Source organism: Canis lupus, chromosome 20 (assembly GCF_003254725.2).
Source record: "Canis lupus dingo isolate Sandy chromosome 20, ASM325472v2, whole genome shotgun sequence".
In the NCBI taxonomy this organism is placed as follows: Eukaryota; Metazoa; Chordata; class Mammalia; order Carnivora; family Canidae; genus Canis; species Canis lupus.
Window position 1 is genome coordinate 55,090,812 of NC_064262.1, and position 15,465 is coordinate 55,106,276.

The window sequence follows — 15,465 nt, forward strand, 5'->3', positions numbered from 1 at the left end:
ACTGACTGGCTCAAGGGTGTCGCGGGTGACAGAGCTGAGTGGTGGGACAGAGACCACCCTGTCCGCAGAGCCAAAAACCCTTACTATCCAGCTCTTGGTGGAAAAAGTTCAGCGACCCCTCAGTTTAAAGAACAGAGAACTGGGCAGCCCCAGTGGCCCAGCGGTTTAGCGCCGCCTTCAGCCCAGGGCGCGATCCTAGAGACCCAGGATGGAGTCCCACGTCGGGTTCCCCGCGGGGAGCCTCCTTCTCCCTCTACCTGTGTCTCTGCCTCTCTCTGAGTGTCTCTAGTGAATAAATAAATAAAATCTTTAAAAAAAAAAAGAAAGAACAGAGAACCAGGCACCTTAGGTAACAAGACGGGCACACAGGCAGCCACGAGAACTCAGGACAAGCAGGTAACCAGCCTTCCAAACAATCGGGCGACCAGGGCCCTCGCGCAGCTTCCCGTTTATAGTAAAAGCAACACAGGCTGTGCTTGTCTGTTTGCTGTCACCACGCGCACACACGTCCGTGCACAGAAGTGACATGCCACAGAAGGAGACCCAGTTCACAGTGACCCGTTTCCCCGGAAGCCTTCCCCCCCACTCCCAACACCCTCCCGCTGCCACGATGCCCTAGGCACCTGTGCCCCCAGGGCCTGGCCCCAGCCATCGGCTCATTCCTGCACACCAGGCCTACGACAGAGCGCGGCACACGGGAAGAACTCCGTAACATGTGATGTCAATGACATCAGAGCAGCTCCATGGACACAGTCGTGGGCCCCCCTTCAGACACTGTCACGCCAGGCCGGGGGTCCCGGGGCCCAAGGGGGCCGAGCCGGTGGAAAGCGGCGCTGGGCCCAGGGCATCACCCACCTTGGCCAGGCCCGCCCGGTGGGCTCCCTGGGACTCGATGTAGGCCACGTATTTGTTGAAGTCCTTAAATTCCTCCATGGTTGGGCGAAACGTCATGATTTTACAGCTCGGGTTCTGAGCCCCATGATCCTCAGACCCCATGGCTGCCGCGGAGAGGCTGTCACACCTGCGAGGGGAGGACAAGAGAGCGTGAGCGCGTCAGTGTCGCCACCGTCCCGGACACGCTAAAAATACCCGGGCCTCGGCAAGACAAAGGCAGGGGGCCGCGCAGTGAAGCTGGGGCCGGAGAGGAGCCTGGGAGCAGACTCCATCTCTCCCCACTGGCACAAAAAACCGAAATGACTGCAACTAATTAAAAACAGAGGCGCCCTAGTTCTCCGAGCCAACGCAATACTGGAAGCCGGAGCACTAATTTCAAACCAGGGGCCCTGAGAAATAAAAGCTTTCCTTATCGGGGCCTTTTTATCTAGGTTCGCCGGTATCAGCTTCTACCCGATGCGTCTACTTCGGAGCCGGATACCCACACCGACAGCAGCCCGTGGCCGCCTTCCGAAGGTGAGTGAGGCTGCGTGTGAGGGCGTCTTGCGCGGTGCGGTCCCCCCAGCAGCAGGGGAACCCTGCCCCGGGCCCTGGCCTGGCAGCTGCCGGCGGAGCCCAGACACAGCTGAACGCTGGAGCGGCCCCCTCCTGTTCCGGGAGTTAATAAGGGGACCCGGTGAGGCAGTCGGTGGCCCACCCCAAGCAAGGAGGGACTTGGGGACCGACTCCGGGGCAGTGTCCCTATGGTCAGACTAAATTCTCCAAAACTGAAGATGGCCAGACTCCTCCACAATTTGGAAAAGGTCAGAACCCAAGTGCATACAGACCTGACAACCTGGAAGACAAGCAGCCGTCAAGAAAGCTGGGCAAAGGGGGGCAGGCAGTCCACCGTCCTGGACGGGGGCTTCGGGTCCCCCACACGCCGCAGCCTCCCCGGAGGCACTCCCCCGGGCGGGCGCTAGAGGGCAGCAGGAGCCCAGGAATCGCGCTAAGGCCGGCACTGTCTGCCGGGCAGGTTCTGGGAGCTCCAGGTACCCCTGCCAGGCCCTGCCCTCAGCACCCCATCCCCACCTGGGGTGGCGGAGCAGGAACCAGGGGGACAGCGCCAAGGCCATGCGCTGATGGCAGACTGCCCGCCGGCAAGGGCCCCTGTGGGTCCTGACACGGGGAGTCCTCACTGTCCTGGGCTGGGACCCCACCGTGGCCCTCTGCCCCGTGTGCACAGCAGTCCCAAGGCTTCTCCTTGAAGGGTAGCCACAAAGCCGGAGTGTGCATGGCAGGACACAAAGGCCCGTGACAGTGTGTGACAGCAGCTCCGGGTGGATCACAGGGAACCCGAAGGAAAACACAGCTTCATAAAGGGAAGGGGGTTGTCACGAACCTCCCTCCAAAGCAGCAGGCACCACAGGAGCCGGGCCACAGCCAGGCTGCCCACCCGGAGGCTGCCCCAGCGGAGGCCAGACCAGCCCCTGGGAGTGACCACCACGCCATCCCAACCCAGCCCCCTGCAGCCAGGCCCCAGGACCCGCATCCCCACCCAAGCCCCCAACCCACCTGCCCTCTCCCCTCCAGCCCAGATGCCACCACATGGGACTCACTTATTGGCTCTGTGGCTGGCAACAGGACACTGGGGGTCTGTCCTGGGGAGCTCATGGCCAGGGCGGGGGGATGGCCTTGACTCTCACTCTCCTGCAATGTTAGCTTTAGCGCAGACTGAGCTGGGCTGTCAGTTGTGGAGGGAGCCGTCAAAGGGCAGGGTGACTTCCCCAGGCAGGGACCTCAGATGAGACATGAGATACCAGCTCCAACTTGGGGAGGACAAGCCGCAGTTGGGGTTCATCGGCCTTCCTCCGCCCTCAGCCTACAGGCCAGCCTACACTCCTGCTAGCCCCCCACACCCCGCCACCCCCACCAGCCTCCCACCGCCCTGCTCCCACCCCCCGCCCAGAATTTTCCATACCCACCGCACAGTGTAGTGAGCCCTGGGGGGATGGATCCCACTGACCACCGATCCTTTGTGGATGAGCAACCCCGTCTGTGGCTGGACATGATCACCCTGGGGGTGGCCTCTGGTCCTAAGACTGGGAGTTAATAAGGGGACCTGGTGAGGCAGTGGGTGGCCCACCCCAAGCAGGGACGGGCTGCCCCTGGTCCTAAGCCCTCAGCCTGCCGTGGACAGTGCCCAGGCTGGGTGGCCACGGGCACATCAGCACTCAACAGTCCCCAGCCCTGTTGGATGTGACTGATGCGGTGACTTGTCCATTCCATGTGGTAATAAGCTCGTTGTGCGTAGCTCGCTCAGGCTACGGGGGAAATCGTGTGCCCAGGCCACACACAGGTAGGTGGCAGAGCCTGGTCCCCCGCCCAGCAGCTCCCATCCTTGACTTGGCTGGTCCTGGCCGGCTGGCTGCTTCTCCTCCCAGGCTAGCTCGCGGTAGCCTATGGGGGAGGGCGCACGGGCTCCTCGGAGCGCCTCAAGACAGGCTGCGTTGCTCCGAGGGGGGGCCGCCTCTGGCCTGTCCGCCGCCCAGGAACAATGGTGAGAGGTCGCATTATGTGGTACGCCCGCCAGCTCCCCAGGACCAGCTTGTCCCAGGCAGAGCCGGGACAGCCCAGGGTCCTGCCCACACGAGCTCCCTCACACATCAAAACTCACGATGCAGAGATGAGCTTTCATCTAGGAGGTGGGAAAAGCAGATGATAAGACAGCAGGTGGGTTTTTTGCACACGCGCGGCCGGCCAGACACGCTTTTTCTACTCCAACCACCAGCATCATCTAGATTCAGCTCGGCAGTGGATTATGTATGATTTTTCCTGTCTTATTTGTGCCTTTGAAATGAAGGTTTTGAGTAGGTAAATATAAAGAAGAAAATTAAAATGGTTTATAATCCCAACACTCCATACCCTTGACACGTCTTTTGAAGGAAGGCAAATAAAAATCATATGTGTACATACTTAAGAAATGAAAAAGGAATCTCACCGAACAGCAGCTCTGGGCCAACCTCCCAGTTTACTGGCAACACGGTGGGGGCAGAGGACCAAGCAAGACCCCCCTCCCCCGCCAAGGGAATGTGCAGGCCAGCCCAGAAAGACCAGGGTGCTCTTCACAGGTCTGTGCTGTGCCAAAAAGCGGGCACACTCACAATGTAATAATACAAAGATAAACATCCCAGTTAAAAAGTGGGCAAAGGACTAAACAGACATTTCTCCAAAGAAAATACACAGACGGCCAATAAGCACATGGAACAATGAGCCATCAGGGACACGCAAACCAGAGCCATGATGAGAGACGCTTCACCCACCAGGACGGCCGTAATCAAAGACAGCAACCAGTGTTGGTGAGGATGTGGAGAAATTAGAACCCTGACACCCCGGGGGGAGACGGGGGGATGGAAAGTGAGGCGGCTGCTGAGGGAAAGGGTCTGGGGGTTCCTTAAAAAGTTACACATAGTGGGCAGCCCGGGTGGCTCAGCGGTTTGGCGCCTGCCTTTCAGCCCAGGGCGTGATCCTGGAGACCCAGGATCGAGTCCCGCGTTGGGCTCCCTGCAGGGAGGCTGCTTCTCCCTCTGCCTGTGTCTCTGCCTCCCTCTCTCTCTGTCTCATGAATAAATAAATGAAATCTTAAAAAAAAAAAAAAGTTACACATAAAATTACCAGATGACCCAGCACTTCCACTCGCAGAAATATCCCCGAGAGGAATGAAAACACGTATCTGTGTTCACAGCAGCATTACCCACGTGGCCAAAAAGGTGGAAACAACCCAAGTGTCCATAGATGATCAGATGCACACAGTGTGTCCATCCACACACAGGAGCGTCCCTCGGCCTCCAACAGGAGCGAGGTGGCCACACGCGCTGCCCTGGGGATGGACCCTGAGGAGCCCACGACACTTGGGGAGGGAACCAGACACAGAAGGCCTCAGAGCAGTGTAGCCCAGGCCGAGGACTGGGGTTTCCTTATGGGGCGATGGAAATGTTCTGAACCTGACTGTGGTGAGAGCCACATGACTCTGGGAATGCACTAGAGACCATGGAACCGGAGGTGCTAGGTGGGCAAAGCGTAGGTGTGAATCTAGCTCAGTGAGGCTGCTACCATCACCACCCCCTGCAGAGAGAGAGAGAGGTGGGTGGAGGGCGGCAAGAAGGAAAGGGGAAGAAAGTTCTGCCCCCGGAGACACGAGAGCAGGCTCTGCTCCAGTACAACACGCCCAGAGACATCAGCGCCCTGTGCGCGGAAGCAGCACAGGCTTCGTGGAGACATGTGGGGACAAGTGGGGAGATCTGAACAGGGCGGATGTCAGGTGACACCAGGAAACGGTGGTGCATGTTTAGGATGCCGCTGTGTCCCTTAGGGGCGCGGCCGAGAGGCCTGTGATGCACTTTGTGATGCTTTGTTGGAACACGTGCATGTGTGTGAATATGGCAAAAGTGAGTGCGGCAGACGTGAGGGCTCGCTGCGCACCGGGCCCCTCCCATGTGGGCTCCCACTGGGGCTTGCACCCCACCCCACTGGCCCCCTGAACTGCGGCCATACACACCCTCTCCTGGAGACCCCATTCTCTCCGTCTCCTGTGCCGGGAAGGGGAGGACCATCCCTCTGGTGAGAAAGGTGCGCTGCTGGGGGAGCAAGGACGGGATTTCACCTTCAACCAGCTGGATTTGTTTCCATTCCACAAAACAACACAAAATTCCCCACGCTCATCAGCCTCGAAGGCACAAAGCTGGCAGGCGTCACTCCCTGCACAGCCCTTGCAGACCCGGCACAGGGCCTCGAGCAGCCCACCCACCTGCCCTGGGGCACGGGGGTTGGGGATCCTCCTCTACCTGCCTGCCCTAGGGTACGGGTGCTGGGGATCCTCCTCCACCCGCCTGCCCTGGGTTACGGGTCCTGGGGATCCTCCTCCACCCGCCTGCCCTGGGGTATGGGTGCTGGGGATCCTCCTCTACCTGCCCGCCCTGGGACACGGGTGCTGGGGATCCTCCTCCACCTGCCCGCCCTGGGGCACGGGGGTTGGGGATCCTCCTCCACCCGCCTGCCCTGGGGTACGGGTGCTGGGGATCCTCCTCTACCTGCCCGCCCTGGGGCACGGGGGTTGGGGATCCTCCTCCACCCGCCTGCCCTGGGGTACGGGTGCTGGGGATCCTCCTCTACCTGCCCGCCCTGGGGCACGGGTGTTGGGGATCCTCCTTTACCTGCCTGACCTGGGGTACAGGTGCTGGGAATCCTCCTCCACCTGCCCGCCCTGGGGTACGGGTGCTGGGAATCCTTTACCTGCCTGCCCTGGGGTATGGGTGCTGGGGCTCCTCCTCTACCCGCCTGCCCTGGGGCACAGGTGCTGGGGCTCCTCCTTGGCCGAGCAAACACCAGGGCTGGCCATGAAACACAAGGTTGGCTGTAAGCTCTGGAGCCGGAAGAGCCACGTCAGGGACTGACACCAGCACAGAATGGCAAGCAGGAATCTCAGTCAGGTAAGGTCAGCGTAGTCACGTGACCGAGAGCACCAGGTGGCAGGGGTCTGTTTAGACAGAAATTTGATATTGAACACGAGTGGGGCACCAGTCACACCGAGGTCTGGGGCAAGAGAAAATTCTAGGCAGAGGGAAGGATCCTGGCAGCGGCAGGGAAGGGGTGAGTGGACGGCCAGGCGCAGCAGGGGCCACGGGGCGGGGCGTGCGCTGCTCTGGGTTGACCAGGAAGCCACCGGGAGTTTAGGGCAAGGACACAGATCCCATGTACATCCTGAAAAGGCCCTGCTGGCTGTGGGCAACAGACTACAGGCAGGGCTGGCCTCATGGGAGCAAGACCCCGGCAGTCAGCCCCGACCCAGTCACCCCTAGCTTAACGCTTGGCTGTGGCTCTCTTGAATTTCTCAATTTAAAAAAAAAAAAAAAAGATTTCATTTATTTATTCATGAAAGCGACAGAGAGAGAGGCAGAGACACAGGCAGAGAGAGAAGCAGGCTCCACGTGGGGAGCCCGATGCAGGACTTGATCCCAGGATCATGACCTGACCCGAAGGGAGACGTTTAGTCACCCACCCCCCCCAGGGGCCCCAATTTCTTCCATTTTAGAATGAGGGGCATTGGGGTTTCACTTTCTCTGGGGCCCTGCAGGCTCTGCAGTCGGGCCTGGCTGCGGAGGGCCAGCGTGGGAGCTGGCAGGCAAGGGCAGATCTAGGGACAATAGCGATGAGAAGGAGAATGGATGCATTTTGAGGACAGAGGCAACAAAACTTGCCAAGAGTGAGGAAGGAGGAGCCGAGTGCAGGGACGGAGGAGATGGGGGGACGAGGGCGAGGTGGGTGGGAGAGGTTGGTTTGGACAAGATTGTGGTGAGCAGTAGAATGCCCACCCCCCAGACATCCATGTCCTAATGCCCGGGATCAACGGCTGTGCCCCCTTCCACGGCAAAAGGGATTTTGCAGGAGAGATGAATTAAGGACCCTGAGATGGGGATGATCCTGGATCCTCACAAGAGGGAGAGAGGAGAGACCCAACGTGGGGACAGAGGCTGGACGGATGCCAGGAAGCCACCCCAAGCCAGGGAAAGCGGGCAGTCCTCTGAAGCTGGAAAAAAAATCACAAAAATCAGTTCTGCCCAGACATCTCCAGAAGGAGCCAATCAATGCCTTGATTTTAGCCGGTAGGCCTCACTCAGACTCTGTGGCCTCCCAGGAGTGGGAGAGAAAAGAGTCACCAGGTTCACGCCATTGGTTCCAGCGGCCAGAGAAGCTCACACGAGATCAGGCGAGCGTGTCTCTGAGAAGCTCTTCAGGATTTCCGTGCATGTGACCCCCACCCCGGCCCCGTGAGACCCCCTCGGCTGTGGGAGCCATGGCCACCTCACACGTGGGCCCGCTGGAGCCCTCCTCTCCTCGGCCTGCTCGACGTGCTGCCACGCGCTCAGCACACAGGAGGCGCAGGCCTGGGCCAGGCTGGGGGCCCCCGTCTCCCATCCTGGCCGCTCCCCCAGGCCTGAGCCAGGCCCCACCACCTGTGCAGAGACCCGGCGGCCCCTGAAGCCCCAGCCAGCTGGGGGGGTCCACTGGGTTTAGTCTTTAACAGGAAGGGCGGCCTCTTGGCGGGTTCCCTGGCTATGACCAACCTCGACCCAGCCCACAAAACCTCCCAACAGCAGAAGAAAGCATCCTCTCTCTGCTCCTCATTCTGAGGCTAAGAGCAGGCAACTGCACGTGCCAACGGGCACTGACGTTACCACTCCGAGGGGCTGAACTGCAAGCATGGCAATTACATCTCAATACAGTTATTGATTTTCTAAAGGTCATTTGTCTCCTGACTTGATGCCCTCCCAGCCGCCTGCAGCCCATCCACCATCTAGGAGCCCGGCTGTCCCAGGCTGTCGCAGGCAGCTCCTCCCACATCTGGAAGAGGAACAAGTCGGCCCAGGGATGTGTCACAAGAGCAGAGGCTCTGGGCCGGGCGACCGGCGCTGCCTGCTTGGGTCTGGGCCACTCTCCGGGTCACGATCGCCTGGGCCCAGGGAAGCCCTCCTGAGCGGCTACACTGCACTGTCACCTGACCCAGGAGGGGCAGGGACTTGTGCATGGGGCGGGGGTAGGGGGGAGCGCAGAACCCTCTGAACTACTGGGGGGCACTACACCCCCACAGCTGCCACCTCCCCAGCAGCAGAGGCTCTCCCTGCATCTAGACTCCAACCCTGGGCAGAAGCACCCCCCATCCTGAAAGTAGGGGTGCCCGAGCCACAAGGGCTGCCCCAGAGCGTGGGTGAGAAACACCGAGGGATGGGTCTCCCACAGCCAGGTGACAGCCAGGACGGGGCTAGCACACACCCTGGGAACGAGGATCAGGGTCGAGATGACCGCCCCTACCCAGCAGTCAGCCCGGTTTTCTGACAAGTGGGCTCAGAGACTGACGCTAAGGGGTTACGGGGCCCAATGGCAGACACTTTCCAGAAGCCACGTGGGTGAACCTGCAGCACTGAGGTTTCGACGTTCAGGGCTGGAAAAGCACGTCCTCCGAGCAAATGCAATCTTACACGGTTGACTGCGAGGCAAGTCTAACCCCGAGAACTGCCTCCCTCCACTCGTCTTCCCAGGTATGAGACGCAGCATGCCACCGAGTCTGAGAGTTCCCTGGGGACCCCGGGCCCTCTCGGTGAGGCCTCTCCCCTGCCCCAAAGGACACCTCTCCCCTCACTCTCCATCCCAGGCCCTCGCCATCACCTGCTCCTGCGGGTCCCTGTGCCGGGAGGTCTGGCTGTCAAAGGAAGTTCAAACCTCCCAGCCAGCCCTGGGCTCCTGGCTCCCACCTCGGGAGAGCTTCTGGTGGCAAAGCACAGCTCCCAAGAGGGGGTGAGGGCAGAGGGGCCCCAGAACAGGATCAGGTCCCAGGAGGAGCCTCCGCGCCTTCACCAGGGATGGAGACAGAACAGAACCTACTGCGGAGCAGCGCCTGGGGTGCTCAGGTCATGATCCCATGGTCCTAGGATAGAGCCCCACATTGGGTTCCCTGCCCAGCGGAGGGCCTGCTTCTCCCTCTCCCTCTGCTGCTCCCTTGCTTGTGCTCTCTCTCTTTCTCAAATAAATAAATAATCTTAAAAAAAAAAAAAAGAACCTACTGCAGAGGTGGCACGAGAGCCCCCAACCACCATCAGCCCATCCCCCGTGGGCACCGTGTGCCACGAGCAGCTCCCCGAGGGCCGGATGCCCCGGTGGGTGGTCGGTGCACAGCAAGGAAGACAGACTTCGGGGGGTAAACCACCTGCCGCTCAGCTGCCCCCCGCAGACCCCAGAGTCACAGAACCCTCACCCTGCCTGCTGTCAGGCCCACGGCACCACAGCGGGGAGCTTCCTGTGCTGCCCCCCGAGCAGCAGCAGAACACGGGCCCAGGACGGCTCACAAGGGCGGGCGGGGGCCAGAAGTGCCCGGCACAGCCCAGGGAGGACACAGGCCCCAGAGACGATGCCAGACTTGATGGGGCTTGATCCCACAGGGCCGGCCGGCCTGGAATGGTCACAGAGACAGGACACAAAGCAGGCGGAGCGTCTCCCAGAGGCAGGAAGGCAGGAGGCCAGAGCCTAGAGAGAAATGCAAGGCCAAGGGCCGTGGGGAAGGCAGCTTAGCTGGCCAGGTTCTCTCGCCGAGGCGTGGTTGCTATGAGCAGCGGACTGATGACCAGCCAAAAAGCCCCAAGGAAGACTCACCCATAACCCTGTGCACTCAGGTCTCTGGTTGCTGCAACAAATTGCCACAAGCCTAATGGCTTAAAACATTGTAACTTTATTATCTTAATATTCTAGAGGCCAGAAGTCTGTCCTGGATGCATGCACGCTGTGTTCTTTCTGGAGATTCCCTGTCCTCTCCGGCTTCCAGAGGCGCCGCCTCCCAGGCCCGCAGCCCCTCCTCCGTCCTCACCGCGGGTCTGGGACTCCCCCTCTCTGCCTCCCTCCCATCATGACCCTTGTACTGACACTGGGGCCCCAGATGATCCAGTAACATCTCCCGTCTCGGGGGCCTTAGCCTAATCCCACATGCAGAGAGTCCCTTTTACCACGCGAGGGAAGGCAGCCAGTCACATGTTCCCGGGAGTGGGACGTGGGCACCTTTGGGGAGCACTATTCAGTCTACTCCAAGTGCCATGTGAAAAATCCATCAAGCAGAGAAAGAAGAAACAGTCACCACATCCCTCCAACCTGGAGACTGCTGCTGCGTGGCACATCTCGGGAACAGGAGCCCATCTGCCTACGCTCACTCAGACAGAAGCACTTTCTAGAAAATGGGAAATGCAACAGAGCTATAAACGGGTCTGCAACTCCTGTTTGCCCCGCAATCTAAACAGTCGTGGAGGGACGCCTCGGGGGGCTCAGCGGTTGAGCGTCTGCCTTCGGCTCAGGGCGTGACCCCGGGGTCCTGGGATCGAGTCCCACATAGGGCTTCCCGCATCAGGCTTCCCACAGGGAGCCTGTTTCTCCTTCTGCCTGTGTCTTGACCTCTCTCTTTCTCTCTCTCATAAATAAATAAATTTTAAAAATAAACAGACATGGACATGGGGCGCCTGGGGGACTCTGTCAGTGAAGCATCTGCCTTGGGCTCAGGTCATGATCCTAGGGTCCTGGGATCGAGGCCCACATTGGGCTCCCTGCTCCATGGGGAATCCGCTTCTACCTCTACTGCTGCCCCTTCCCTCTGCTCGTTATCTCTTATAAATAAATAAAATATTTTAAAAATAATAAAATAAATAGACGTGGACACTGCCCTGAGCCCCAGAGGGGAAGAGCCACCCTTCTCAAGCCACAGTGTCAGATTCACTGGGGACAATCAGGGGCTGGGGCCATGGAAGCAGAAGCTTTATCTGGATGTTTGACTACCACAAAACACCTTGCCCTGCAACTTCACATCAGTGCTGGGGGGCCTGGGTGTGATGGGGGCTGTCCGGAGCCCTCGCTCATGGCCAGGGTGGGACGGGAATGGGACGGCCACTGAGGGAGCAGCATGGCAGTAAATCAGAAGGTTAAGCACAGAGGGACCCCATGGCTCAGCAATTCCACGTGAGGTGTCCACCCAAAGAAAGCAAAACATACATCCGCACAGAAACGTGTAGGTGAATGTTCACAGCAGCATCATTCACAATATCCCCAAAGTGCAAAGAACCTAAGAATCCATTGGGATGAACGGCTACACACAGCGTGTCCCTCACCCATGGGCACATCCCTTGGCCACAAGCAGGAGCAAGGCGCCCACACGCCACCCAAGCCCATGATGCTCAGGGAGGGAACCAGACACAGGAGGCCCCACAGTGTGTGAGTCCACGTGTGTGACACGTCCAGGATGGGCTCGTCCACACACAGGGAGGGGACTCGTGGGGGCTGGGGGAGGGGGGAACGACTGTTCAACGTACATTTTATTACAAGCTGGGTTTCTTCTCGGGTTGAAAAAATATTCTGGAATTAGATGGTGGTGACGGTTGCGTATCTCTGCAAACATACTAAAAATCACCAAACCATACACTTGAAAGGGTGGCTGTTACGGTATGTGAATTATGTCTGCATAAGAATGAATTTTTTTTTTACAAAGTCCACAGCAGCCTACTGGGCAACTGCCAGACCACAGTGAACCGGTCTGGTTTGTCTCAAGGACTCTGATCTCCTTGAACGCCCCAGGCCTCTTGGAGAGGGAGCCGGGAGCCTCATTCGCGTCTCATTCGCGTCTCCCTCCTTCGCCAGAGAACCTTCTCTCACCTTCCAGTCGGGGCACTCAGTCTCTTCAGCCGTAAAATGGGCTGAGCGAGGGAGAGGACAGGCCAGGATGACCGCAGTGAGGGACCACTAGTGGTAAGTCTAGCCCCACGGGGCAAGCTACGCACACAGAACACGTCACACTGATCCGGGTACAAAGAGAAGAGCCAGGCTTTAGAGATCTGCTTGTCTTACAACAAAGCACAAGCTTTAAGGGTAAAAGCCACGTCTTAAGAGACACAGAACAGACCATTTCCAAACCATCCGGCCCCAGCAAGCAACACACTAACCAAGGCCAAGGGTGGCACACGTTTTCTGTACAGGACCACACAGCAAACACCCTCGCCTTGGCAGGTCACATAGCCTCTGTCACAACCGCACGTTCAAGTCTACACTGTGAGGAGGAAGCGGACAGAGATGACACGACCACGAGTGCTGTGCGCTAATCAAACTACTTACACAACAGGCAGTGGGCAAGACTGGTCTGGGCCGCCGTTTGCTGACCCCAGAACCAGGTGCCTGAAGTCCACCCCTTAAGAAACGAGCCCTTTCCTGCACCCCTCCTACAGGGGCACCTGAGTTCCACTGCCCATCTCCCTGAGTTCCTCAATCAGAACAGAAAAAGCCACCATCCTGCCCAAGCGTGGCCCAGTTAGCCCTATGGCCTTGGAGACCATGAGGTAGCCTTTCTCAGGCCACCAGGAGCAGCCAACTTGGAATGGCCAGAGAGCACAGGGGACTCATCCCTCACTGACCAGCCCTCCCCTCAGGTCACCGCTCCCCCCCCCCCCGCTCCTGCTCCGTGGAAGTGAGCCAGGAGGTGAGTGGCTTGTGCCCCCTCTTCTCACAAGCCATAGCCTTGGACCATCAGAGGCCACCTCTTTAAAAACCCTCTGTCCCTGGTTTACTAGAGGGGAATTGGACAGCCCGGAGTTGAAACCAGAGCAGGTGGGCAATGGGATTCTTTTAAAGGTATTTTAAAAAGAATTCTCCATTTTTAGAGATGCCCCAACTCCACTCAAATGTGACTGGTCGCCATTTCCTGTAGGGCACAGGATGGGGTGAATATGCCCCTAGATGAGCCCGGAAACAGTGTCCCACGTGATCCATGTGACACGGGGGGGCAGCTCAAGCCGGGCGATCCCAGCACCACCCAACATGCACAATGGTGAAGCGTGGCACTGGCATCAGGTGCCCAAGGACAAGAGCACAAACATGAGCGCAAGGACTAGAGAAGAATCAGCCAGCAGAACAAACCCCAGGAGGGTTCTAGGCTCCTTGGCTTGGACTCTGGACACCCCTAAACTTGGGACCAAACAGGAGCCCCTTTCTCCCACCAGGGTGTGTGGAGGCCGGACAGGCTGCCCAGGGAGGGGCTGTGGCCTGAGGTGCCTTGCTCTCCTGCGGCCACCTGGACCCAGGGGCCCGAGCACTTACTTCAAAGACCTGGTTGTAGCCAAGATGAGAAGAGCCCAGGTAACTGGCAGGGATTTCTATCAGGTACCAGCAATGGTGACGGTTCCTAAAATGCACAAAATAAAAGCGCGATTAACTAAATTGATTGCGTGCTTAAACTTTAAGTCCAAATCCCACTCTTAGCAGCTGCACGTAGCCCAAGGACGCTCGCCTTCCTTCAGACATTTCCAATTCCTTGCCAATCTGCAAGAACACTGAAATCCATAGCTATAAGCACTTTCCCCGTTAAAGTCTCCCCATGACTGCCCGTTTTAAGCTCAGCTCCTAAAAATCAGTAGCTGAGGAAGTGAGAAGCTCCATGAAACAATCAAATAAAACCAAAGAACCTTCTGGAAATCTTAAGGTATAGGCAGTTCTGCTTCCTCCAAACTGCCCCCCCCCACCAGAAAGGCACCCCTCCAAGGAGGAAAGTCACAGGGACAGCACAGATGCCCAGTGACCACCACCTATGCCCCCGGCAGGCAGAGGGCACAGGCAGAGAGCACAGCAGGGCCTGTACAGAGCCAAGATCCCATGGAGGGTGGGTCCAACCATGAATATACAGTTGGGCACAGAGACCCCTCAACACTTGTTGAATGGATACAGGACAAGACCCCAGACTTTGGGTGCAGCCCCAGGACCTGGGACAGTCCAGGCTACAGCCACTACCCTGACTCTCCATCCTCCCTGCCCCCACCTCTCCAGACACCTGAGCTCTTGATTGCACAAGATCTCCTGGATCCCCACCCCACCCCCACCTCTGTGCCTTCATATGGTGTCTTCCAGGACTCCAGTGTCCCCTACGGCCTGTCCCCCTGGGCCCATGGCTTGGTGAAATGCAGTTCTGCACACTTCTCCACAGAACACAAGCTTCACCAGCATCCCTCATGGCATGCAGTGTATGCTGTACTTCCTCTTTTCTCTGGTTTTTAAAAGTCCTGGGCGTGACCCCATTAAACAGATGTCACTGTCTTCAAACAGGCCAGGCCCTGGGTTGAAAGACCACACCAACCTGTGGGATCACTGGACCTCAGGCTGCACACATCTCCTGGGCAAGGTAAACTGCCGGCGGCTCTCCTGGGGGCTCTCCCACCCGGGCGGCTGAAGCCTTCCCCACTCCACAGCCCCACCAGCACCAGCCACCGGCAAGGCTCAAGTCTGGGGATCCAATCACTCTGGAACCCCTCCGTGGAGCTGTGGCTGGCAGAGTCACAGCCCCCCAAGACGTCTAGGTCCTAGTCCCTGCAATCTGGGGCCACGCTCCCTTCCACAGCAGAAGGGACTCAGTGGGAGGGATGAAGTTAAGGACTCTGAGATGGGACAACGATCCTGGATTATCTGGTGGGCCTGGTGGCAACACCAAGGTCCTCACAAGAGTGGAGCGGGAGGCTCAGAGTCAGAGAAAGAGACATGCTAACAAAAGCAGGGGTCACGTTGTCACACCGAAAACCCAGAGGATGGGGCCTTGAGGCAGGGACTGCAGCACCTCCAGAAGCTGCGAAGGCAAAGAACAGATTCCCCAGGAGCCTCCCGGAGGAGCCAGCCCTGCCCACACCCTGACAGTCACCCAGCGAGACCCAGGCTGGACTTCCCGCCTCCCACCCTGAGCTCATCATGTGTGCTGCTGAAGTCCCTAAGTCTGGGCTCTTTGTTACAGTAGCGCAGGGACACCAACACGGTAGCTCCCAGGTACGTTTCCCAGATGTCAGGGGAGCTGCCTGTTGGCTTCCACTGTGCAGGCTCTGGGCTGCGAGCTGCCAGCCTCGACTTTTCGCTCCTGCGTGGATGGGACCACGTGCATCCATAGTCACTTGTAACTGTGCCCCCTGGGATGGCCAGGGGCCACCCCCACCAGCACATGGTCTGAAAGGCAGAGAGACCACCACTAGGGCCTGTGGTTCT

The 15,465-nt window shown here is 58.7% G+C and overlaps 1 protein-coding gene across 1 annotated transcript in view; it reads right to left on the reverse strand.

Annotated features, from left to right (window-relative positions):
* Positions 1 to 15,465, reverse strand: part of KDM4B (lysine demethylase 4B) — a 137,890-nt gene that overhangs the window by 87,466 nt on the left and 34,959 nt on the right. Inside the window, 1 exon segment of the mRNA XM_025457058.3 lies at positions 856 to 1,021. Within this exon segment, the coding sequence (XP_025312843.3) occupies positions 856 to 996 (141 nt within the window). The 5' untranslated portion in view covers positions 997 to 1,021.